The sequence below is a fragment of the Anomalospiza imberbis genome, chromosome 2 (genome assembly GCF_031753505.1).
Source record: "Anomalospiza imberbis isolate Cuckoo-Finch-1a 21T00152 chromosome 2, ASM3175350v1, whole genome shotgun sequence".
Taxonomy (NCBI): domain Eukaryota; kingdom Metazoa; phylum Chordata; class Aves; order Passeriformes; family Viduidae; genus Anomalospiza; species Anomalospiza imberbis.
This window is the reverse complement of record NC_089682.1, coordinates 107,899,433-107,923,884: the sequence shown is the minus strand read 5'-3', so window position 1 is coordinate 107,923,884 and position 24,452 is coordinate 107,899,433. Positions and strand designations below refer to the sequence as shown.

Here is a 24,452-nt window from a genome sequence, read left to right as displayed (position 1 = left end):
AAAAAATGAAGTGCCGAGATCTCCAACTATTTGCTGCTCACCTAACTTCTCTGAGGTTTCCTTTCCCACAATAAAGCACAGAGCACCCTGCTGTCTCACATGCAAATGCGGGGTAGATAAATCAGCAGACAAAGCTGAGGCATTGAGGTTGGTGCATTGAGTGCATAGGCAGACCCAGAGGGTGAGGGTCGGCAGGACAGGTTCTGCTTGGAGGCCAGGAACTCGTTGTGTGCCCCAGGGGTCAATACTGGCTCCAGTCCTGTTCAATCGCCTCATTAATGACGTGGACAGAGTGGCAGAGGGCACCCCCAGCACATTTGCTGGTGACACCAAGCTGGGCAGAGTGGCTGATATGCCACAGAGTGGTGCTGCCATCCAGGGGGACCCCTCACAGGCTGGAGAAATGGGCTGGCAGGAATTTCATCAAGTTTAGCAAGAACTGCAAAATCCTGCACCTACAGAACACCCCTAGGCACCAGTTCAGGCTGGGGGCCAACCAGCTGGAAAGCAGCTCTGCAGAGGAAGGGACCTCAGGATCCTGGTGGACACCAAGCTGAACACGAGGCACCAATGTGCCCTTGTGGCAAAGAAGGCTGATGACATGCTGGGGTCCCTTAGGCAGTGTTGCCAGCAGGTTTGGGGAGATGATCCTTGCTCTCTGCTCAGCACTGGTGAGGCCACAGCTGGAATCCTTGTTTGGTTCTGGGCTCCTCTGTACACAGAGACACAGACATACTGGAGAGAGTCTGGCAAAGGGACACAAAGATGATGAAGAGACTGAAGCAGTCTCCTGACAGGAAAGGCTGACAGCTGTGACTGTTCAGCCTGGAGAAGAGAAGGCTCAGGAGGTATCAGGGTCAGCTGCTGAGACCCCAACAGTGTGAAAGTTCTTTTCCCAGCCCGTGCAGCCAAAGAAGGAGCCTGGAATGTGTCCGATTGCATTTTCCAGGCTGTTTATTTCTTCTTATCTATAACATTCTTTCTCTGACCTGCTGAGCTCCATCCAGAAAGGAAGCCATGGCCATCTGCTGCGAGCCTCGGGCAGCTCCCACATTATATACTCAAAACTACGTGTAGTATGTTTATAATTTCTTTACCAATGCCTATGACCTATGTTATACTGTGAATCTCTACCTCGAACCAATAGAAAAGTGTCACCGTCACACCAAGACATGGAGGACAAGAAGAAGGGAAAGAAGGCTAGGACATGCTCAAATTCCTCCATCTTGTACCCCTGAATTATATTCTAAAAAACCCCAAATTTCTACTTTTCCACCCTATGTTAATTCAAATATCACACTACTCAAACCCCTGTGGCTTGTAATTCTTCATACAAAACTGGCAATTTTTTCCACAGGCTAAAATCAAAGACACATCTGTTTTTGACTTCTTGCCAAGGTCTCCAAGATTCCTGCCAGGGTCTCAAGACAGCCAGGGCAGCCAGAGGGATGTCCTGGACTCCGACAAGGGGGATCTCAGTGATGTGTATAAATTCCTGCAGGGAGGGTGCAAGCAGGACAGAGCCAGGCTCTGTGTAGTGGTGTCCAGTGACAGGATCAGAGACAACAGGCACAACCTGAAACACAGAAGGGTCTGTCTGAACATCAAGAAACACTTTTTCACAGTGAGGGCAACTGAGCATTGGAACAGGTTGCCCAGACAGGTTGAAGATATTCACAAGATGTCTCAACACAGTCCTGGGCAATCAGGTCTGGGTGTCTGCTTTAGCAGTGTGGTCGGCCCAGCTGCTCCTCAGAGGTCCCATCCAACCTTCCACTCTGTGATTCTCTGAGGCATTGGTGCATGAACAGAGCACCTCATGGAAACGCTCATAGGATGCAAATTTTTGCCATAGGATTTACCTGGTATGTGTTAAACATGGCCAAAACCTGGTCATAACATGGCCTAAGCATTGGCCACAAAGAATAAATGGAAAAGACTCACAAGTTACAAAATATGAGGGTGCCCTGCCAAAAGAAATTGTTGTATAGGATCGTAGAGATCCAGACTGAATTAAGATGTGCATTTTTGGCACTTTTTCTATTATGAACACTCATTTCTGTGTTTTGTGATCATCTTCTACGTCAGTTGTTTTTGCTCATGTTGTGGCTGTACATTACAAATTTGTGTGTGCACATATAGCTTTTGTGGCCCTGGCATAAGAAAAAAGCAGATAAAAATAGGACCTCAGTTCTCCAAATTTGCCTTATGATTGTATTTTTTTTTTAATAAGCATTTAAACATTGTTTTTAACCACAGAAATCAGATACCAAGAAAACTTTCATCTTATTCCTGCAAAAGCAAAATGGAGTTTCTAAGTCATAGCACAGCGTGGGAGAAAGTGTGTTTCATGCTCACTGGAGGAAGTTATTTTAGAATGTGAATTTCACTGGTATTTCTCCTGCTAAGGTGCCCTGACCCTCTTGACTAAGAGCTGTCCCTGTTAACAGAGCTACCCCCTCTCTGCAGCCAGGCTTAACAAAGCCATAGGCACATGGAATTAGTGGTGGTTGCATGGCCCACACACAGGGCTTCATGCCCACATTTTGGGACTGGAGTCAAGGGAATGTGGAAGGAAGTGGCTCCCAAAGCTGCTGCCATGTTGTGCTCCACTGCCCGGGATGTTGAAATGAGCTGTGCCACCCCTCTGACTGTCGTGACTTGGTGCTGCACCATCATTTCCAGAGCTGGTGCTGTGTGTGCAAAACAAAATCAGTCATATCATGCAGAAGCAGATTTCAGCGGCTTTGTTATTCAGTATTTCCCACTTAGATTTAGAGCCAGATTAGGTTTCAAACATATCAAAACTCCAGTAATTGTTTTCTTCAGATTTTTATCACTAATTGGTAGGAATCTTCAGATTTTTATTCCTCTACAATTCCCATCATATCAAGTTGAAGCCTCTAGAACATTGTTCTCCCCACATGGATTCTGTTACTGAATGGACAGATAAATGTCAAAATCAGGGATTCTACTAATTTCTGCTCTACTGCCAGACGAGTAATGGTGACCTGGGATGCAGGGGCTGAGCTGTGGAAAATCCCTGCCTGTTTCTTCAAAACTGGAAGCAGCTGGAGATTTTTGTATCTACACTCAAAACTTCCTGAAAATGTTTTGCACTAGAAGAGAAAAAAATGTAACCAAAGCCAATGGGGAAAGCAAAAAGGGAGAGGCAATGATGATACAATGGAAAGAGGAGGCACAAACTTCCTGCTGTCTCTCTGTGAAGGGGCTGTTACCTCATTTGTTATGCTGCCTTGCCCTCAGAAAGTCCAGCTCCAAATCATCTCTCAACTCTGGGAAATCCCAGCAGATGTAAACAGCTACCTGAGGGTGGCTTTGCACCCAAAGAAGCAGCCCTGGAGGAAGCGCAGCGATGGATCTCCCAGCACGTGCCTGCAGGTGCGGCTCCTTCTGAGCTTCCCTCGCCAGCCGCAGCCACATCACGGCTGGGCTCTGCTGGTGGCCTCAAGGACCTGATCCCAGAGGAGCTGCAGCCTGGCTTTTCTGCTGGGCTGGGAAGCAACATCCATGGCAAGGTCTCCAGCAGCAAAAGGAGGCTGCAGGGAGATTTCATGGGATGGCAGAGAGTGGTGTGCTCTGAGGATGATGTGAGAAGAGCCACAGTGACTCTGAGGTGCACATCTGTTCTGAAATACCCAACATCTGGCTCTGGATGTAGCATGTGGTAGCTGCCAGGCAGGGACCTGGCTGGAGACATGCCATAGTTGAGGACCATGATGCACATTTCAGGAGAGAGACCCTCCATGCTAAGTGTCTGCACAGGACTCCCCCAGAAGGTGTCCCCTGTGATCTGGCTGGGTCCGTGGCAGCAGGGACACTCTGGGACAGCAGGTCCTGCTCACCCTGGGTACCTGGTGGGTACCTGGGCTGTGGGACTCTGCTTGCTCCCTGCCAGGCCCAAGGACGTGTCATTATGCAAACATGGACACAACAGAAGAAAGCCTAGACCCAGCTTTGAAGTTGAACCTCACTCCTCAAATTCCACACTACATTCCACTGGGCTCAGTCAAGGGCAGTATCTCTTAAATGAGATGGCTGCAAACTGGGGCGGACAGGGCTTCTCTACCCTGTCTGAGGGGAGATCTCGTTTCAGCTCATCCAGTGTTGCAGAGGCAGGGAGCAGACCCCCCAGATGGGAAGAGGATCCCCTCAGTCCCTTGCCCCACCCGAAAGGTCCTTGCTGCTGTGCAGTGTGGAGTGGTGCAGCCGTGCTGGGCTTGCTGGAGCCGTGCAAACGGGTGGAGCTGGGCTGCACTCCTGTAGAGCAGCACCTGCTGCACACAGGGCAGGAGCGTGTTTTGCACAAAAGAAGAACCCACTTCCTTTGTTCTGCACTGCAAAAAGAGAAATAAAATCAGGTGGAGAGCATTGCTTTCCCTCTTATTCCCAAGGCAATGTGCACAGTTGCCACCCTGGACACAGCTGTCACCCAGAACTTTGGGCTCTTCCATCTGTTTTGGAGGCTGGTGGTGCCACTTGGGTCATCTCCCTCCTCTGTGCCTCTGCGCAGGGGCTGGGACCCCGCCGAGCCTCCTTTATCCAGGCCCCGGCTGACACAGCGCCGGCACTTCCCTGCTCCCGTGGGCTCCATGAGAAGTCCTCCATCCCCAGGCAGGTGGCAGCTGCTGGGCCATCAGCACGTTATTGCTCCTCTGGGATCTGCAGCTCTCTCTTCAGTGCCTGCGTGAGCGCAGAGCCCAGGGACGGGAGGGGTTGTACAAAGGGCCTGTTTGACTGCTCGGAAAAGTCCCGGGCAAGAATTTGCATCACAAACCTCCCCATCCATCCCTGCCAGGCACTGGTGGTTCCGTCCGGTCCGAGGCGCTGTGGGCCCCTGGGTGGAAACCAATGGCATTTTGCTGAGCTTCATCCAAGTTTATTTCCTCGACAGTGTTAATTTGTGGAGATAAAACTCTCATGTGGGAGACTGTTATGCATGGTCAGTGCCACAGTGCCCCAAATCGATGAGACCGGTATTTGTCTCAGCTGCAGCTGTTTGTCGTGCAGTGCTTTTGGGAGATGAAAGGACAGTCCTGGATCCACTCGCTGGTGTGGGCTCAGGATTTCTGTAGACGTAACACTTCTCTAATGGTAAATCCATTGGCTGTTTTCACCATCACGATGAAACAGCTCAAGAACATTTCAACTCCACGCAAGTCTGATTAGCTTAACTCTTGACAGATGTGCAAGTAGAAAACCCCTGTTTTACTAGGGAATATTTTTAATAATTTACTCAGCAGCTATTCTGTTATTAGCTGACCTTTCCCTCCGTGTAACATAAACCCTCGAGCAACAAAAGTGTCTTCATTAACAGATGCTTGTTAGCCAATTTTCACTATTAGTCTTGCTAGGTACCTTCAACTTCTAGTAAATTCATGACAATAATGTGTAATTTCTATACAGATGACTCACAGTACATGAGTACACAGATTAGTACTGAGTCTAATGTCGCTGTTTTAAAACATGAAAAATATTATGCAATTAAATAATTAGCTGAGCTTTATTGACCCAGAGGGAAATATGGAAGTTGAGCTTAACTGTAATCTTAACCTTTGTATTTTTTGGCTTCAGTTTTTCAGTAGCGTCCCAAACGCCCAGTGATGGGAATTTCCTGGTTTATTAGGAATTTTTTTGAGGGATAAAACCAGACACCAGCAAGATCATCACTACCACCACAAAAAAAAAAAAAAAAAAACAAAAAAAAAAAAAAAAAAAAAAAAAAAAAAAAAAAAAAAAAAAAAACCAAAAACAAAACAAAAAAAAACCTAGAACCATTTTAAAAAGCATAAAAATTCCTCTTGGGATTTGAAAACCCTAGTGGTCTCCAGTAAAAAAGCCACCATGGGGAAGGCCATCCTGCTGGTCATAGGGCAGGCTGCGCTTCTGCAAACATTTTGGGAAGTGCTGGGAAGGAAAGTACTCTCTCCACGCTGTAAGACACACATACAGGGCTGAGGGATAAATCACAGCCCTCCACTGCCCAGCACTCTGTGGGGACAGAGCCCGCCGTGACACTTCCAGCTGGGACAAGGGGCTCTGCCCCACTTTCACCACACAATATCTCATCTTAATAACAAATGTATTCTTCCACTAAGGGCAGATTGTTTCATTGAACCCAATGTCTGCCCTAAGGAGCCGTGGCTGGTGATGTCTCTATGTGTGTGTGAAAGGCAAATCTGGGTTTCACCACAGGCACAGCATGGCTTGCACTGGCCACAAGCAGAATAAGTTCCTTTGAAAATTTGCCTCAACTTTATTGTAAAATCTGCCGTGGTCCGATCGTGCTGCCGTGGGTGGCCATGTGCGTGTGCCCGGGCTGAGCACTCTGGACCGCACGTGAACCAGAGCTGAAGTTGTTTTCATCGCTCAGTTGCATTTTGCATCCTTGTAGAAGTTTTCAGAGTAAAACCCCAAGTCGGCTCAGATGTCGGGAGCGATTGCCGCGCAGGTACAGTCATTTATCTTCTCCAGTACCACTACTGAGAATATCCCCCGCGGCGGCAGTGTGCCTCTCACATACCGAAAGAAAAAAAAACTAAAAGCCCCACCCAGAAAGAACACAGTTTTACTAACCCTAAGGAAAAAAAAAAAAAAACCAACAAAAAACAACAAACAAAAAACCCCCAAATCTCACGGTGCTTTTATAATGTGAGCGAATCCCGGGAGGCGCTCACACGGCTGGGGAGCCCGGGTGCCGGACACGGGCAGGAGTCTTCGCGCTCGCCGCCCCCCAAAAGTCGGGCGGGAGGAGGAGGAGGAGGAAGAGGAGGAAGAGAAGAAGGCGGCGGCACCGCCGCACTCAGGTTGGAGCCCCTGACCTCCCTTTCGTGCTTGTGGCTTTGACCGTCCCAGCCCCTCGGGGTCCGCGCCGCGGGGGACGAGAAGCAGCGCTGCGCCCGCCCCGTCCCGTCCCGGGGCGGCGGTGCTCGGAGCGGAGCGCGGCGGCGGGACACAGCAGCGTGCGGTGAGCGGCGTGGGGGACACGCGTCCCGGCAGCTGCTGCAGCCCCGCAGCCCAGGGGACACCGCTGTCACCAGGCATGAGCGCGGATCCCGTGCCCAAAGCGGGGCGAGCGGCGGGAGAGCGTGCGGGGAGCGGGGATTCGGTGCTGGAGTGTTCCCAGCTCCCTGATCGGACGAGCATGGGTCACGGGATTTTTGGGGAAGGTTGGGGATTTTTTTGTGGAAGGCTAGGTTTTTTCCAGTCTTTGAATTTCTTCAGTTTTGCTGCTCTTTTGGTCCCGCCCGAGAGTTACAAAAGTGCTCCTCAGCTCTTCTGCCCGCCGGTCCCCCAGCCCTCCCAGGCTCCGGCCCCTCCAGGTTTTCTCAACGAAGCTCCACATTCCCCTCGCAGTAACGAGTAAATGATGATTGCCGCCAGATGAGTTTGGGACCTTCCTCGTGTGACAGGCAGTTCCCCCTCCCAGCACCTCCAGTCCTTTCTCATATTGATTGGACTTGTGAAAAAACAAAATTAAGAGTAGCTTGTGATAAGAAAAGGAGAATGAGTCACAGCCACTGTTGAGATGCTCTCACCAAAATCACAAGAGAAGCATTTTTCCAAATTACTCAAGCTGTGTGCTGCTGGGGGTGGGGGTGGGGGGTGGCTGGAGTAGGGGACAGGGCTTTTGTTTTGTGATGAGGGCCAGCTCTAAGGGTGCCGCTCCTGTTATCAATAAGCTGCAAGTTTCATGTCTATTCTTATTCCAAGGGAGAGAGCAAGAGCTCGTGAGGCACCGTGGAAATGGCTCTTGTGGAAGACGTGTTCCTGCCCACCAACCTCACCTCCAGCAACCAGAGCAGCTGCAACGTGCACAACCACCACTTTTCAACCAAAGTCACCTTCTCCCTTTTCTACATCATCCTGCTGGTGTTTGGTGCCTGTGGGAATGTCTTGGCCCTCTGTATCACCTTCCAGCGCAGGAAGAAGAAACTCAACTCCACCAACCTCTACCTGGTGAACCTGGCCCTCTCCGATGCCCTCTTCACCCTGGCACTGCCGGGCAGGATTGCCTACTACATCCTGGAGTCTGACTGGCCCTTTGGGGACTGGTTCTGCCGGATCACAGCTTTTATTTTCTACATGAACACCTATGTGAGCATCTACTTCATGACCTGCGTGAGCGTGGACCGCTATGTTGCTGTGGTACGCACCAGGCACCCCGGCAGGATTCGGAAGATGAGCCGTGCCAGGGGCATCTGCGTCTTCATCTGGTCCTTGGTGTTCCTGCAGACGGCTCCGCTGCTCCTGCGGCCCATGACGCGAAGGATGGGAGACAAGCTGACATGCATGGAGTACTTCAACTTTGAGGAGATTCCCAATCTGCCCTACCTGCTTCTGGTGGCCTGCATGCTTGGCTTCTTCCTGCCTGTGGGCATCATCTTGGTGTGCTATGTGAGGATCAACCTCAAGCTCTGCCAGACAGCCAAGGAGAACCCGCTGACAGTGAAGAATGGGCACCACCACAGGGCCTTCACTGTCATCCTGGTGGTTCTCCTGGCTGTCCTGCTCTGCTTCAGTCCCTACCACCTCAACATTGTCCAGTTCATGGTCAGGAAGATCCTCTACCAGCCATCCTGCCGTGAGCAGCAAGCCTTCAAGATGTCCCTGCAAATCACTGTGGCATTCATGAACCTCAACTGCTGCATTGATCCCATCATCTACTTCTTCGCTTTCCGGGGCTACAAGCGGAGGCTGCTCCGCCTCTTCAGGAACAGCGGCTCCCTGGCCACCTCCTCCACTGCCAAGACCCCCTCGGAGAGCAACAGCAACAGCCAGCCGCCCGGCTCCAGCTCCGTCTAGCAGCACTAGCCCCTCCCTTTTGCCCTGGCCTGTGACTTATGGACCGTCCCCGATGGCAGGAGGTGGAGTCGAGCTGCAGGACCAGCACCTTCAACAGGCTCCATCACTTCCCTGCCTGGAGCCAGGGGCTCTCTCAAAGCCAACCCATCAGGGACAAAGCCCTGCCTGGCTCTGCATGCCTGGCTCTGCATGCCTGGCTCTATGCTCAGCACTGCTGCACCTGCCAGCGTGGAGCACGGAGAGGCACCTTTTCATCCCTGCCCCAGTGGAGGCAGTTCGTGCAGCTGCTCTGTCTGGCAAACCCAGCTGGAGGTTTCCCAGCACTGCACTGCACTTCTCTCCCATCCTGTCTGCACCCCTGTGGGGCTGAGGTGTGCTGCTAACCCCGTGGATGTCCCTCTGTCCCCTTCCCCTGCACTGCCCCTGGAGCACTACAGCAGCATCCCTGCATGCTTCAGGGCAGACAGCATGGAGGAGATGGACTCAGGGCACTCCAGGAAAAGGCCGGGACGTTATTTGCATGCAGAAGATGGCCTATAGCTCCTTCTCCGCGCCGACAAACAGCAGCTCTGTTGTCTGCCTGCCCAGCATCCCGCTCCTGCACCAGGGCTCTGCATGGGGCAAGCAGTAGGTGTGGGGTGTGTAGGAGATGCTGGAAAAGTCCTCTCCTTAGGAAGAAGTGAGAGGATGTGAATCTGTAGAGCTCCTGGATGTGCTGCTGCCTACATTCACCATTTGGGTGACTGCTTCTTCCCCAGGGGGAACTTCCTCACACTTGACCACACTGCAGTCGCCCTGGGACCCACTGCTAAGAAGGGGATCCTAGGGATGGCCTGGATCCCAGCCCAGCTCTAAGGCTGCAAACCTGCCCTGGATGTACTCATGGGGCAAACCTTCCCATTACTCCTTAATTTGAAGGGAGTAGAGAAATAGGGACAAGAACTGAGGGTGGCCTTTTGTGACCTTGACCAACCTTGGAGCTGGTGCCCTGAGGAGTCTGAGAGCCCTGCTAAGGGAGGTTGCTTGTGAATATTGCCAGAGCAAGAGAAGGAGCCCTGGGACATCAGGTTCCTGCTGAGGTTTGTGCCTCTCAGACGAGGAGAAAGTTAGCAGGAGCCTCCTCAGCTCTTTGCTGAAATCACTAGACTCTGATAAAAAAACCCACACATAGGATTTCACAGTTCCTGGCACGTCTAGCCTTTTGTTTGAAGTTGGAAGGGACAGATACACACAGAGACATTAAAAGGAAAAACAACCTGCTTATTTTACTGAAAAGTGTACCTGAAAAGGTTTCATGAACAGACACTTTTGGTTAATACAAATAATTCTTTAAGGTTATAACCTTTTTATGCCTAGAAAGTTAGTAATAGTCACATGCAGCCCTTTATTGTTTTAAGTGCACATGAACGAGCTTTTTGGATGGTGATGGTTTTACTTATGGTATGGGTCTGAAGGTTGAAGGCATGCTGAAGGCTGACTATGAGGGATGTCTAAAATAACTTGGGTGGGAAACAAACTCCAGTAGGTCCTTTCTGGAGGCTGAGACCTCCTCAAAGCAGGTTCAACTTCAGTGCTGACCTGCACAGGGCCTTTGTCCTGAAAAGCATATTACAATGGACAAGAAAGAGCTGGGAGGATATCAGTGGTCTGAACACCCTTGAAGGAGTCTGGCTAGGTTGGTAGTAGCTGTACAGTTACATTGCCCTATTAATATGTCTGGGAAGTGATGGCTGGAAGGGAATCTCTGCATCACCCCATCCAACAGCCCTCCCAAAGCAGGACTGTGGCTGGCACAACGTCAGGCTAGACATGGCTTCGTGCAGACAAGGCTTAGAAACTCCAGGCAAGGTGGGTCCCCTTGCTGAGGTGACAGTTCCCACTCTGCATTGCCCTCTGGATAAAAACATTTTTCCCACTGTCATGTCTGAACCTCCCCATCCACAGGTGGTGGCTGTTGCCCCTAACATCACCTACTCATGCTATGACGAGCTTGGCTCTGCCATCTTTGTAACTCAAATTCCGCAGGACTGTGTTGGGGGCTGCCAGTGGTTCGTAGCTGTTGGTTTCCATGTGAACACCAGAGCAGGGGTCTGCAGCAATGGCCAACTCCTACTCAAGATCAAGACATTGAGATGTTTTGCCAAGCTGCAGCCCACAGCTGAGAAAAAGCCAATCTACGACCAAGCCTTCTCAGGAAAAGGTGGAGTATAAACATAACCATTTGCTGCTTATTGGACTCTGTTTTTCTCAGAAGTACTTTATTAAGGAAGGTACCTCCACCTCTTGCCACCAGTAGGAGCCTTTGGAGTAGGAAATGGCTGAAGAGTTGGGTGTAGTGCTGCAAAATGCAGGAGGGATCTGGCCTTCCTCCTCTGGATGGATACCAGCCTCGGCTACTTTGCTTTTGAAAGTACCAGTCTGGGGACAGCAGGCAATTAGCTGGAGCTGAGGGAATATCCACAAGATGGAGAAGGGAGGGACTTGGGCAGAGTGGTCATGAGGAATCTGGGCAAAGGAGAACTCTAAAGAACCCTCTTTTGCCCAGATTAGCTTGCCCACCTGCAGGTGATCCCTGTCTGCTTGAAAAAGGAGCATTTCTCTAAAATTGAAGAGAAAGCATACACAGCATTTTGTCTAGAGGCACAGTAACTTTTTCCTACACTTTGCCATTCACTTGTTCAGTCCAAGATCCTGGCATGATTCTTGCTGTACCCTGCTAGCCCAGCAGCTACCGTCCGCTGCCACGCTTTGACCCACCGGCGACCCCTTGGAATCACAAAAACGCAGAAGCACAGAATCATTTAGGTCGGAAAAGACCTCTGAGATAATTGGGACCAGCCATTAACCCAGCGCTGCCAAGGCCAGCGCTAAACCATGCCCACAAGTGCAGCACCTGCCTGTCTTTTAAGTACCTCTCCAGCGGCTCCGCCCGGCCGCTGCTCCTGCCAGCCCCGGGCTCCCCCGGGCGCAGACCCCCAAGCCCCGGCTGGGGCTACCCGGGCAGGAGGGAGCCCCTGGGGCGCAGTGCCCGCCCCGACGAGGGGGGCAGCGCCGCTTCCCGCCGAAAGAGGGAGTCGGAACCTTTGCTCGGGGTTAAAAATACGCCCACGAAGCTAAGAAGACGGTGACAGATGGGGCTGTGCTTCCCCCACGCGTCTGCTGCCGCGTAGGAATGTGGCACCTTCCGCAAGGCGGGTGGTGGCGGCGTGTATGGGAAGCACACGACAGCGCACTGGGATGGAAGGCGTTCCGTGCGGAGCTGTAACTGCACAGTATGCAGGTAATTCTTGCTTTTCTGCAGCCTATTGGTGCTGTACTGTCTGCTAAGAGAAGATTGCACTTTTATCTGAGGGCAGAGTACACTCTGTGGACGCACAACAATAGGTAATACATGCACAGATATAGGATATAGTATATATTGCTTGCATCAGAAGAATATCCTGGGCTGCGTCAAAAGCAGCACGACCAGCAGTTCAAGGGAGATGATGCTGTCCCTATATTCAACTTCAGTGCGCTCCCACCTGGAACACTGCATCTGGGGTCTCCAGCACAGGAACAACATGGACCTGTTGGAGCAAGTTCCAGGTTGTGGAACATCTCTCCTTTGAAGACAGGATGAGAGCCTTGGCGTTGTTCAGCCTGGAGAAGGATCCAGGGACACCTTAGAGCACTGAAAATTTAGGTACCTAAAGCCTCCAAGGCAGCTGGAGAGGCACTTTAGACAAGGGCCTGTTTTGACAAGAGCCTGTAGTGACAGGACAAGGGGGAATGTCTTCAAACTGAAAGAGGACAGGTTTAGATGAGATATTAAGACAAAGTTCTTTACATGGGGGTGGTGAGACACTGGAACAGGTTGCCGAGAGAAGCTGTGGATGACCCATCCCTGGAAGTGTTCAAGGGCTGGGTTTCATGGAGCTTTGAGCAACCTGGTCTAGTGAAAGGTGGGCTGGAGAGAGCTCAAACAGAACAGCTTTTTTCCCTTAGCAGTGGTTCCCTACTTACACACCTCTTCAGTCTGTGCTTCAAAATGTCCTGAACTGAAACTATTGCATGTAATACATAATATTTGTAAGCCATCTTTGTAAGCCAGTAGAATATTGTGATGTAATAATGCACATATCTACTAAAAATAAAAGCTTCTCATGGCCAAGTAACAAGCCCCAGTGTGACTGATCAGGCCAGAAGATGCAGACAACTGTTTTCTCCTCAGAGGTGCACCTGTGCCTCTGCCCCCCCACCCCAAGCAAATGCCCAGAAGCAGTGAGGGGCAAGCACAAGCTCTCAATCCAGTTCCCTTACACAGGTGGTGTGCTCTCATGGAACAGGGAATTATAAACCACCTTCCGTGGGAGAAGCTGCAGGACCTGCGAGGAGCTGTGTTCTTTCTGAAGGAGGTCTCTCCACAGCTGGGATGGAGAGGTGCCAGGAGAAGTCAGGTTGGCAGGGCTAACTGCTTTGGAAGCCAGAAGCATCTGCATTCTCACATATGAGTGGCTCCAGGGTTTGTTGCACTGCCCAGCTGCTGGGATTACACTGCTTTCTCACTTGCCACATGTACCACCTCCTGCAAACTGACCAAAGAAATGTGAGGATTCCCCTATCAGACACTCCTAAAAAAAGAGTGGATTTTCAGTACGAGATTAGCCATAACCTTGCATATTTTCATTTTCCACATGAAATCCTGTGAATTCTTTTAAAACTGAACTGAAGTGATGCAACACTCTGTCCCCTTTCTCTCAGCAGGTTTTCTCTTTCCATCTTCAGTTCTACTTTGCTCCTCTTTCCCAAACTCTCTGGGTTTGCTCAGTTCCACCTGCCTCATCTCTCTCAAGTCCTTTCCTTTGCTAATCTTACATGACCCTTATGGTCCCTACCTATCCTCAGTCAAAAAGTCAGATCCTGCTTTCACTTCATCCATGATCCTGGAATTTTTCACCCACTTTTAATGTATATTCCTGCTTTTCCCACTGCAACCATTCAGGTTTAGAAACAGCCCCCTATAAACAGGTGTAAGTCAAACTAACTTCACTTTCCTCTTAAAACTCTCCTTTGGAAAACAAATAATGACAGCTGAACTACCAGTGTGTTGAGATTCTCAACAGGCACACCCATTTGTCCAGTTGCAATATTCCTCTGCTCCCGTTGCTGGTGTCTCACCTCATATTTGTACCAAACACTGTTGGAAGCACACACCCTCTTTGTTTCAGAGTGGACTTTCTGTGGTGAAAGAATCCCTTTATATATGGAAACAGGAGGAATGTAATCCTACTAAAAATTAAACCAATATTTTTTAAGTACATGCACACACATTTTACATATATATATATATAAATAAATATGTATGCATGTGTGCATATATATAAACACATACAGTGTTTGTGTGTTCATGTGAGTCTCTGAGTACAACAATTCATTTGTTCAAAACATGCTCATTTATATTAAATACTGATTACTGTGGCCACACAGTTAAAGAAAGCTAATCACACATAGGTTTTTCTTGTGGAAGAATACACAAGAATTTAATTGCACTTTTGTATCAAATCCCTCTATTAGTTCAAATAATGTATTTATTGATCCTCAAACAGATGCAGTTCTCCTCATGGGAATTGTAGTTTGGAGTGTTTCCAAAGCTTGGTGCCTTTGCAATTGCACAGATACTCCAAATACACACGTTTGAGAGGGGGGGGGTCTTTGAATACAGACTCTTAATTTTCTTTTAACAAACTCTTAGCGCCACTTAAATTCACTGAACCAATACATAAATATTCTCACTCACTCTCTGTATATATACACATGCATACACACATATATGCATATATATCATCATATATATACATATACATACAAACAGGAGAGCAAGAAACGTTGCCCTTTGCCTTGGAGTAAGTTTTTCTGGCTTGTTCTTCTCTTCCAGACAAAAATAACAAGACCTTTTCTCCACCACATATTCCAAAAGGCACTGGTAAGTGCTAGACAGCACAGGCTGGTGCGTGAACCAGCTGCAACAGTCCCTGTGCTCACTAACAGGCAGCCTTTAATGCTTGTTTTGAGGAAGGAAAATGGTTTTGGTAGGTGTTGAGACCAATCAATCTCCATCTTGGCAAAAAGTTAAGGCTTGAGAACCTGAGCCTGGTGGCTTATCAGGTAGATTTACACAAATATCAACCTCACTGTGGGTGTATTTCAAAGTGTCACATACCTGTCTAGGAAAGTCCCCCAATAAATTACTCCAGTGCTATCTCACAAGATTATATTCCCTGTCTAGTAGGGAAATTTTAACAGCAGCAACTACTTTTATTTCAAAATATTACATCTTGACTTTACTGGAACTAGACTCAATTTTCTAGGGATGTGAAATCCAATACGTAGAAAAGTATTCTGCCTTTTTCATGCTGCCCAAAAAATATGGCTTGTGTCACACACAGATTAGAAACTGTGTGATGAGACATTCAAAACCATATCAGACAAACCCAGCGTAGGCTGTGAAGAACATGTTCCTCACATTCCCAGAAACAGTTCATGAAAACTTCACCATCAAATGGAAACTGAGTTGTTTTCCAGCTCTAACGTGTGAATCTTTCTTCTATGGTTCTTCCATGAAACAGGAACTGTTTTCAACAGCATCTCAGACCCTTCTTTTACCACTTTTTTTTTTTTTTTTTTTTTTTTTTTAATTGGAAAGCACAACCCTGGAAGCATTTTAAACACAAACTTTTCTTGTAATCAAGTGGAATTTCCAATTGACATCACCAAGACCTGCATTTTACCCCTTATGTTTAACCATGTTTTGCAGAATGCCCAGCAAAATGGGATTTTCCATGCAATCGTGACATTTGAATCCCCCTGTACAGGCAACAGTGAGAAAGGATTTAGACTTGGAGAATATCCACTTACATACCCCATATGCCGCTCAACATGTTTTAAAATTCCAAGAACTAAATACTCTTTCTGCTTGTCCCTACAGCAGGACAATGTCTGAAAAGAACATGTTTATTTACTCTGGGATAGGTATTTTATTTCCTACAGACAAAATCTGATTTCTGAATTAATTTACCAGTCTTTATTGCTATTTTTGGATAAAATAATTGTGAAGGAAGAATCAGTATGTTTCAAAATTAAAACCTGTACTTGTTACAAAACATTTAAGTAGTCTGCATATACACATTATGGTAGGACTTCTTTTTCTTACATGTATCCTTTGCTTTCCAAGACAGGTTTCCAGAGTTCCCTGGGTACAGAAGTGTCTGTGGTCTACACACACATAGCTTCAGCTTCACACAAACAAAACTTTTCAACCTTTTTTAAAAAGCAGACCCTACCTAAATAATATGATCATAGAAACAAGCCAAACCCTGAAGGAGATTGATCAAAGCCCAAGAAAACATACTGTCATTCCAAAACCCCCTTACTTAACCCACTGAAAAATACCAAAGAAATACATACAGAACACTGACTTAATTAAAAATTATGTCATGTGCTGAAAGCTGCATAAATTTGATGCAATTTCTAGATAACGACATGTATGCCCAAAGGACTTTTTTCAGTTTTATCAGTTAATTTAAAAAGGAAAGAGACGTATCTCTCTCTCACCCTAAATCTTGTCCTGCAATTTCCTAATATGTTTTCCAGACCAAGTGAGACTGCAATGATCTGTGCTGTGGTACAGCGTTTCATCTAGATTTCCAAAACATCCCCTATACACCTGTTATTGCCCCTGTTACAGTTCTTACAACCTACACCTTATTCTAAATGTATGCATGTATTAAATATGCCTGTGTGTATATAAACAGACACATATGCACACGCTGCACACACACAAGCACAGACAGAAACATACATGAAATGCGTAAGATACCTGTGTAGACTGGTTCGATGGAGTTGCACTTTGGAATCTTGTATTCCTTCAGATTGCTTTTATAGAGATGTTCCCCTCTCTGCACTCCACCTCCTGCAACTCCTAAGGTGCTAATACTGAGCACTTCTGAGAGTCAAGCCAAGCAAGCTGACTGAGGAATCAATCTAAGCTTCAAACCCAGCAAGCCACAAACTTGGCACATCTGTCCCGTTGCCTCCTGCGCCAGCCTGGATCAGCCCTAATGTGAATGTTCCAGCAGTCAACACTAAGTTGACCAGACAGTGAGGATTCAGCAAATGCAGGGCCATCCTCATCTCTGACACAAGAAAACTAGACTTTTATGTAGTAAAGTTAGCTTTCTGTCATTTTCTTGTAAGACAGTATGTAGCCAGCTGAAAAAACTGAAAGCAGCATATAGGACACTGCATACATCCATTGTTACAGAAGACATCTCTGAGTTAGCCATGAAGTCATTCACATCAATCATTCCACTTCTGATCTTATTGCATCATTCGATTCACCTTTATTGCTTCCAGTGAGTATCTTCATGACCCGTATTTGAACAGCAATTCACTCAGTTTGTAAAAATTCAAATTTACAGTGGTCACTTGCCAGAGCTTACCATACACACATGAATTTTCTCTCACCCTATCTATGATGTGCTGAATGACAACTTTTATTCAAAAAGAAATTTGAGAAATAAAATATTACAGGCATTAACAAAACTTTGCAAAGAATGACATAATAGTCCCATAACCCTTTATTGAGTTGAAAATGAAGTGATCTTCAAACCTCTTATTACTGTAATAAAAAATCAAGTACTGTAAAATAACATTTAAGCTAGAGAAATTAGACTTGTAAATGAAGAAAATATGATTTTTCTTGACAGGTAAATCTAGCTGTTGTAGTTGTTGGAGCTTTTTCTTCCCCTAGTCATTAAGTCTGATAATGTCTAACAAAGATTTACAAGAAAAAAAACCCACCTATTTTATTTAAAAATAAATTTAGGTGATACCCAGTAACAAGTAGAAACTAAAGTTAATTTGAAGAGGATAACCAGACTAGGAACCACCAAGTGATCCGAAGGCTTGGGAACAGTTCACATCATTTCTTTACATCACTCTGAGTCACCGGTCACGCGGAGCCGTGTCTCTCTTGCTCTTGCTGGCTGACCTTGGTGAGTCTGCCCAGCAGGTGGCTTTGATCCTCTCCCAGGCATGTACAAACCCATTGGGTGAAGCTCCTTCACACACAAAACCATCAATGCTGCAGTAGAAAATTAGTGGCTACATTTAAGTCATTATTTGAAGCCCTCAGAGCTTCTAGAGCATCTCCTCTGGAAAACCCCATTTCCATAAGTCGTGCGACCTGGAAAAGAAATGAAGCAACGTCACTTTAAAACCAGAGTTTTATTCACACTGTGTGCACATTAGTCAATAATGTCAGAAATCACTTTTCCACTGATCAGAGACGTATTTGGGACAGCGTGCTTCAAAACCTTGCCACAGAGACGACCGCCTTTTACCACTAAAGCTGACTGCAGAAAATGCCACACCTGCATTTTCCTGGCTGGTCCAGTTTTGAAAGAAGAGTAAAATCCAAAGTATGTTACCACACATGAAAATGACAGTCTGACCTGGGGGCTTGCTGCTCTCAACAAGAACAGGATCTCAAGTAATCAACACTGACCAAAACACAGAATTATAGAGCAGATGAGAAATCCTATCAAGAATGAATATTCAGCTCTTCTCCTTGAAAAGATCTACTTCTCCAGAGGGCATTAAAAAACCTCTCAAAACTATTCATTCCAGATGTTGGGCATTTTTTAAAAAACCTTAAAGTTAGTCCTAACGTAGAGGCAGTACAATACTTCAACTGGTTTAGTAAAATTCTTGGAGGGCTTCTACATATACTCAAAAAAGCAATTTTTTTTGCCAAAAACCTCTGCAAAGCAAAAATCAATGACACCTGATGGAAGAAAAACATGGAAAAGGGCACATTAAGATAGTGATTTTATTAAATCAATAACCACTTGACCAGCTCTCTTCATAATATCACCAACTTGACACCTAATCTTTGTGCCCTGTGTTAACAGATATTAAAAGCACGATGTGTAAAAAGACAATGCAATTTTAATTGATGGTTAAATACCAATTTAAAGTACATTTAAAATCTATAAGTCTTACTTTGGTATGACTGAAAATCACAATATAACTTTTATATTTCACTTTTATAATTAGTCTTCCAGAAGTGGAAAAACAAGGTGCAGGAGGGCAGGGAATGGCATGTAAAAGTAACTGTGGCCGCTGGCAGCATAAAGCATTCCTCATCCTGCTTCAAAGGGAAGCAGGACCAGACACCACAGCTCCTGAACCTGGAAGTCCTGGGCTACAGAAGCTGTCAGAGAGCTACTTCTACTTCTCCTCCCCTGCCTGCAGTGAGCCTGCAGCAGCAGAGTGAAGCAGGAACGCAGAAGAGGCTGTACGCATCTTGAGAGGAATTTTCCCAGGGTGCAAGACCAATGTGCAGCAGTAGCACTGAAAGTATTTTTAAAAGAAAGTTGCCACCAAAAGCAGCTTTTCTTTCCTCTAAGACACCTCCAGAAGTTTCAGTATTTTTAGTCATCTCTGCTTTGGTGACTTACTGAGAAATATAAAAGTGCCAAGTTTGCCCAGAGGCACAGGTCCTCCTTTTCTTAATATAAATACACCACCACAACACATTTGAAAACAGCTACCTTGGATATCAGAACATCAACCTTACAATCCACTGCCACGTTTTTTTCACCTTCTTGTAGGGAGAGAAACGAATTGTTACTTTTGACACTTCGGCAACAACAATTTAAGTCCAAACACAATTTTGTAACCTGTAACTCTTATTTTTCATCTAAGATTGTGGGGTTTTTTATGAGAAAAAGGGCAGGCAGTGCAATAAAAGCTAACCACAGAAACATACTTCAGAAGTAAAGTTTTTATTCCAGTTGCCATGAATTCTAACTTTAAGAAATGGTGGATGGAATTGCAACATTCCTATTTGCAGAAATATTCATCAAGCACCACAGGGAATAGTAATAACAAAAACCTCTTTTAATCTGAGCATATTTTAACCACAGGAAATGAATCCAGCTCCAGGAAACAGTGCATAACTGGCAACAGCAACTAAAGGTGCTAAAACTCCACAAGAAATGCAGAGATTTTTGTACCACAAGCACTGCAAATGCTCACAGAATTTAATGTGATGAACAGATGAAACCCTTGCATTTCTGCCATTTTAAGACAACTTGTGTCATTATTGGTACAGTCTTGAAAAACCAAAGGAGCTTTAATGACTTCTTTGCAGGATAACCAGAGAGCCTTGCAAATGACAGCAATCAAGTGAGCCCTACATCCTTAATGCATCAGAAAATATAAGTATATATTGCTTTCATAAATCTGACCTTGGGTAAGAATCCAGACTAGCAACTATTTCATTAGTTTTGGCCCAAAAATAGAAGTCTCCATAAGCAGAATTTGCCAATAATTAAAGAAGTAAGCCAACCCAGCAGGGAAAGCTTTTGCTCCGTCCCATACTGCCACTGAGTAGGCTTTCAGGACAGCCAAAACCAAGTTTCTGGGCTTTGTCTCAGAATGTGCTTTTTGATGTGGGGTTTTTATTATTTTCTTTTTGTTAGTTAGTTGGAGTTTTGTTGATTTTTTGGGAGTTTTTTTGTTGTTGGGTTTTCACCCCCCTTTCTAGATGTAGCCCAGGAAGTTTGCAGTCAGAAGTACAGTTAAAAATTTTGAACATTTTGAACACAATCTAACATCCAGTCAAAGCTAAAAATCAGAAAATAGAAAAGACTTCTGTTTGAGAGAAGCTCAGTTTAAACTAAAAATGACATTGCTGCTACCGAGTGTTGACTTATCTCCTTATAGAAAAGGAAAAAAGGAAAGAAACCTAATCTTGTTCAAGGGTAGCAGAGAGCTGAAATTATAAAATGGCCAATACAGCTAACTGCAGGTAGGCTACAACCTGGAGAACTTGACTGCATGCAATCAATCCTGAATGCAGGAATAAGACTAATCTTAAATTTCTGAGTAAATAATCATCTCTTTTGAGAATAAAACAATAAAAAAAAACTCTAGAAGTCTAAATCTATACTTGATAGAAAGGACATAAACTTCTATGTGGTAACAGTATAAGGAATTAATCGACCACATTATTGCGGGAAACATCCAAGTTTTAGCCCAAGTGTGTTTTACAGTCCACAGCTGGCATAACATTTTTATTAAAAAAACCCAAAATGACTGAATTGGAAACTTCAGCTGGGGACTTCAGCGAAGATGATTTCTACATGACAAATAATGAAATTTATTTATCATTCTTCCTTCTTTGAAACATTTATTTTATCAGATTTGAATAGTTTCCCCTACTGAAACCATCAACATCTTTAAATACAAAATCCAAGCAGTAACACATAAAAGTAGAAACTCCCAAGTAGCTTTGTAAGTCTGGTTTGAATAGTAATGACAATACGCTGTCTCTGTATTGCGACCATTACCTTATATTCCCATTTTTGCTGCTATAGAAACCATTAGAGAAACTGTGTAAACAGATGATAAAAAAAAAATAGTAGAGATTAATTCCTAACCATTTAAAATGCCATTTTAAAATACAAAGTGTTTACCTGCTCTTCAGAAACCTCAGTAGGTGGAGGTATGCCTTGTTCAGATGGGTGATCTTGATAATTTGCATTATGTCTATGACGTAAAGGAGGAAACAGTCTATTCCAGTTAATCATCCCACCCTGAAAGCAGACACTACTGTCAGTCTTTGCAAAAAGAACTACAAATGTTTTAAACAAAAAGGTCATCCACACCACATTATATGAAAGCAGATGTTTAAGTAAAGTACTTTATTTTAAACAACAAAAACTGCCATAGTCTCCTATGAAGCAAAAATTGGACTGGTTACTTCTTTACTTGTTAATTGAAGTAATCACTGCAAACAAAGGAAAAGTGCTAACAGAAGGAGGAAAGGATGTTTCGAATCCATTGGGATAGTTCTGGTTTAGTACAGTCCTAGGTTTCTGAGGCTGAAAAACAGCTGTCTTTACTAACAGGGGCTCGCCTGGCAAGAGGTGCAACAGCAGGTCCTGCAATACTTCACAAAATTGTGGCTGAAGTTAATGAGGGAAAAAGAGTACAAGAAATAAGTGAGGGAAAAAAGCAAAAGGGGCTTCTCAGTGCATCAGTAAAATCACATCAGGAAACTCAGAATAAACCCAACCTTCAGGACACCTGAGACTTCCATGCAAGTGACTGCTTCTGTGACACCGGTGTGACTTGCAGACCCACCACATTTACCTCACTTCCGTGTATGAAATATGGTTGCAAAACCTGGCCATGTTCCAGTGCCAAAACATCTTGTAACTACATAGTAATAATGCAAATACACAGCAGTAACATAGGTATGGTGCAAGTCACAGAACTGAAACTTCCTCGTAACAACCAAGCTTCAACTCTTGTAATAGTAAGATATTTGGAACATAAAGAAGAAATACTAAAATATAAGCTTTATAATTGTCCAGAAATAATGAATCCGCATTTCATTAGCTGAAACGGACATTCTGGAAGGGATTTTGTATCAGACAAAGCCCATAGATCCTGTGAGCAGGTAAAAGCAAACCCCAATCTCTCTTTCCTATAGTTGGAACGACTTTTGCAGTCTGTCAGTCTGTGTTGTCCTTTTCCTCCTCCCCTGTTCTCCGTGTTACCATGGAGAAGATCCCCCTCCCTTTCTGTATATATAGGACATGGCCTTCCTTCCTCTAGTTGCTCTATTTTAGTTCAGTAACGTTGTTTCTCAGAAGGCCTTCCTCTTACGAGAGTTTTCTCTTTTCTTCTCTCAGACTGCTCTTCCTGCCTTTATGTACCCTTAGAGCATTAAATACCCGCTGCTCCATCAGATCAGCAACAGCTAAATGTGCTCAAAAAAAAAAAAAAAAATTTAGCATTCCTGCCCTTTCCTTTGTTTCCTTCCGTTCTGTCCAGAAGAGACCCAACCAGCCCAGACACCACAGGGGGCAGTACAATGGCACACTTAAAAAAAGCATTTGAAGAGTCATGAAGCTTGAAACATTAGCTTGAGAAATATTCAAGTCCCTTCTTTACTAGAGTACATGTGAAGATGTAAAATAGCCAGAAGCCATCACCCATTTTCAAGACACAGATTCCACTGTTAGTGAATTTGAATTTTAAAAAGTATGCATTTACATTTCCCATAAAATATTTGCTTAACGTTCAAGGCATTTTGATCAAAGGATTCTGTGTAAGTCTCATGTTAGTCAAACAGCACAGTGTAGTAAAAAGGAGAACTGGTTTGGAGCATAAGCCTAAGGAGAAAGCGGGATCAGATCTTCTACTGACACCACTGCACTACCTTGTGGTCTCGGGGAATCGCATTCTGTACTTCCCCAACTATAATTTCCCAAAACTCAGAATTACGTTGCATTTGAACTTTGAATTTCTCACAGTCTACTAAGCTCTACAGTTCAGTGAGAGCACTGCACTAATGCTGCTTTACCTGTTTTTACTATTTAGAAATGACTTGAGGAGAAGAAAGTAATGCTGCCACAAGTCATTCGCATTGAATTGGTAAAAATACGAACCGGACTATGACACATTCCTTTGAGGCACCGTAAGTCATACACAATAATGTATATCAAATACAATATCTGCAATATACATTAATTTACCTTTATCTCAGTGTATCTGAAGACCAAAATAAACATACCTTTCCAGCAGTGCCCTGAGCTTCAATACTGAGCTGCCTATTCCAGTTTGGTTTTGCATCTTCTGTCCTGTACTCTCTTACCTAACACTACAGACTTGTCTACCTCCTTATCTTAAGTTTACAATACAGTTTGCATTAACATACATAGAATTCATTATTTTCAATGAGAACTGCCATTTCCTTACAAATATAACTATTTAGTTTTAAAGGTTTACAGAAGATACCTTAATAAATTACAGATGTTGACTGAAGCATTCAAAATAGTTTTACATAAAGATCCCTTCCCAGAGAAAAGAGACTAGACAAATTAGATCAAAACTGAGTATTTCATTTACCTTTGGAAACTGTGGTAAACACAATGTATCAGTTCTTAACTATATTAATGAGATGAAAATATCCAACATTTAATGGTCTGTGAACCATGATGGTTAGGATTAATCCCAACATTGTGGTGCACTTCTCATCTGTGTAGTATTTTAAACTTCACCAAAACTGGGTGCATTAGGATCCTTTATCTTAACTGAAAGAAAATTGTTTCCCTTCACAGTCTTGCTTCTAATTAGATGACACACATCCACAAGGTCAGGCTCAAAAGAGCAGGGATTCAAGGAACTGCAGCAGCAACTATGGAACTGGTAATGTGGTCAGTCTCATAAAGGAAAGGGAAAACTGGGAAGTGCAGTTAATGTCTTAAATCCACAGAAGACGGAGATCAAGGCTATGGATTTACCGTATAGATGGTGACTGTGCAAAGACCTTCAGAAAACCTTATCTATCATAGCAGAAACATGAAGATCTGTTTTAAATTGAGCCATACAAAGCACCAAATAATGTCTTAACATCAAGTACGTATCACAAATTCCAGTTTAAAAAATGCACAGAAGGAGATTTCCAAGCGAATATTCATTCATTCTTGCCTTACAGAAATTATTTTGCAGACCTCCTCTTCATAATTTCATGATCATTTCTGTAGTGCAGTGGTTTTACACTGTGCCAC

General features: G+C 45.0%; 2 protein-coding genes across 5 annotated transcripts in view; one reads left to right on the top strand and one right to left on the bottom strand.

Annotated features, from left to right (window-relative positions):
* Positions 1–6,106: 6,106 nt before the first annotated feature.
* Positions 6,107–9,111, top strand: LOC137467286 (G-protein coupled receptor 183-like). The gene is made up of 2 exons (XM_068178786.1): positions 6,107–6,857; positions 7,735–9,111. The coding sequence occupies exon 2, from the start codon at positions 7,768–7,770 to the stop codon at positions 8,824–8,826; it is 1,059 nt and encodes a 352-aa protein (XP_068034887.1). The 5' UTR covers positions 6,107–6,857; positions 7,735–7,767; the 3' UTR covers positions 8,827–9,111.
* An 8,068-nt stretch (positions 9,112–17,179) lies between these two features.
* Positions 17,180–24,452, bottom strand: part of UBAC2 (UBA domain containing 2) — an 86,318-nt gene continuing 79,045 nt past the window's right edge. For all 4 annotated transcript variants that reach the window (XM_068182510.1, XM_068182511.1, XM_068182509.1 and 1 more), the window contains 2 exons: positions 21,348–21,467; positions 17,180–18,049 (listed from right to left, as the gene is read on the bottom strand). In XM_068182510.1, the coding sequence (XP_068038611.1) occupies positions 17,942–18,049; positions 21,348–21,467 (228 nt within the window). In that variant the 3' untranslated portion in view covers positions 17,180–17,941. The remainder of the gene's footprint in view (positions 18,050–21,347; positions 21,468–24,452) is intronic.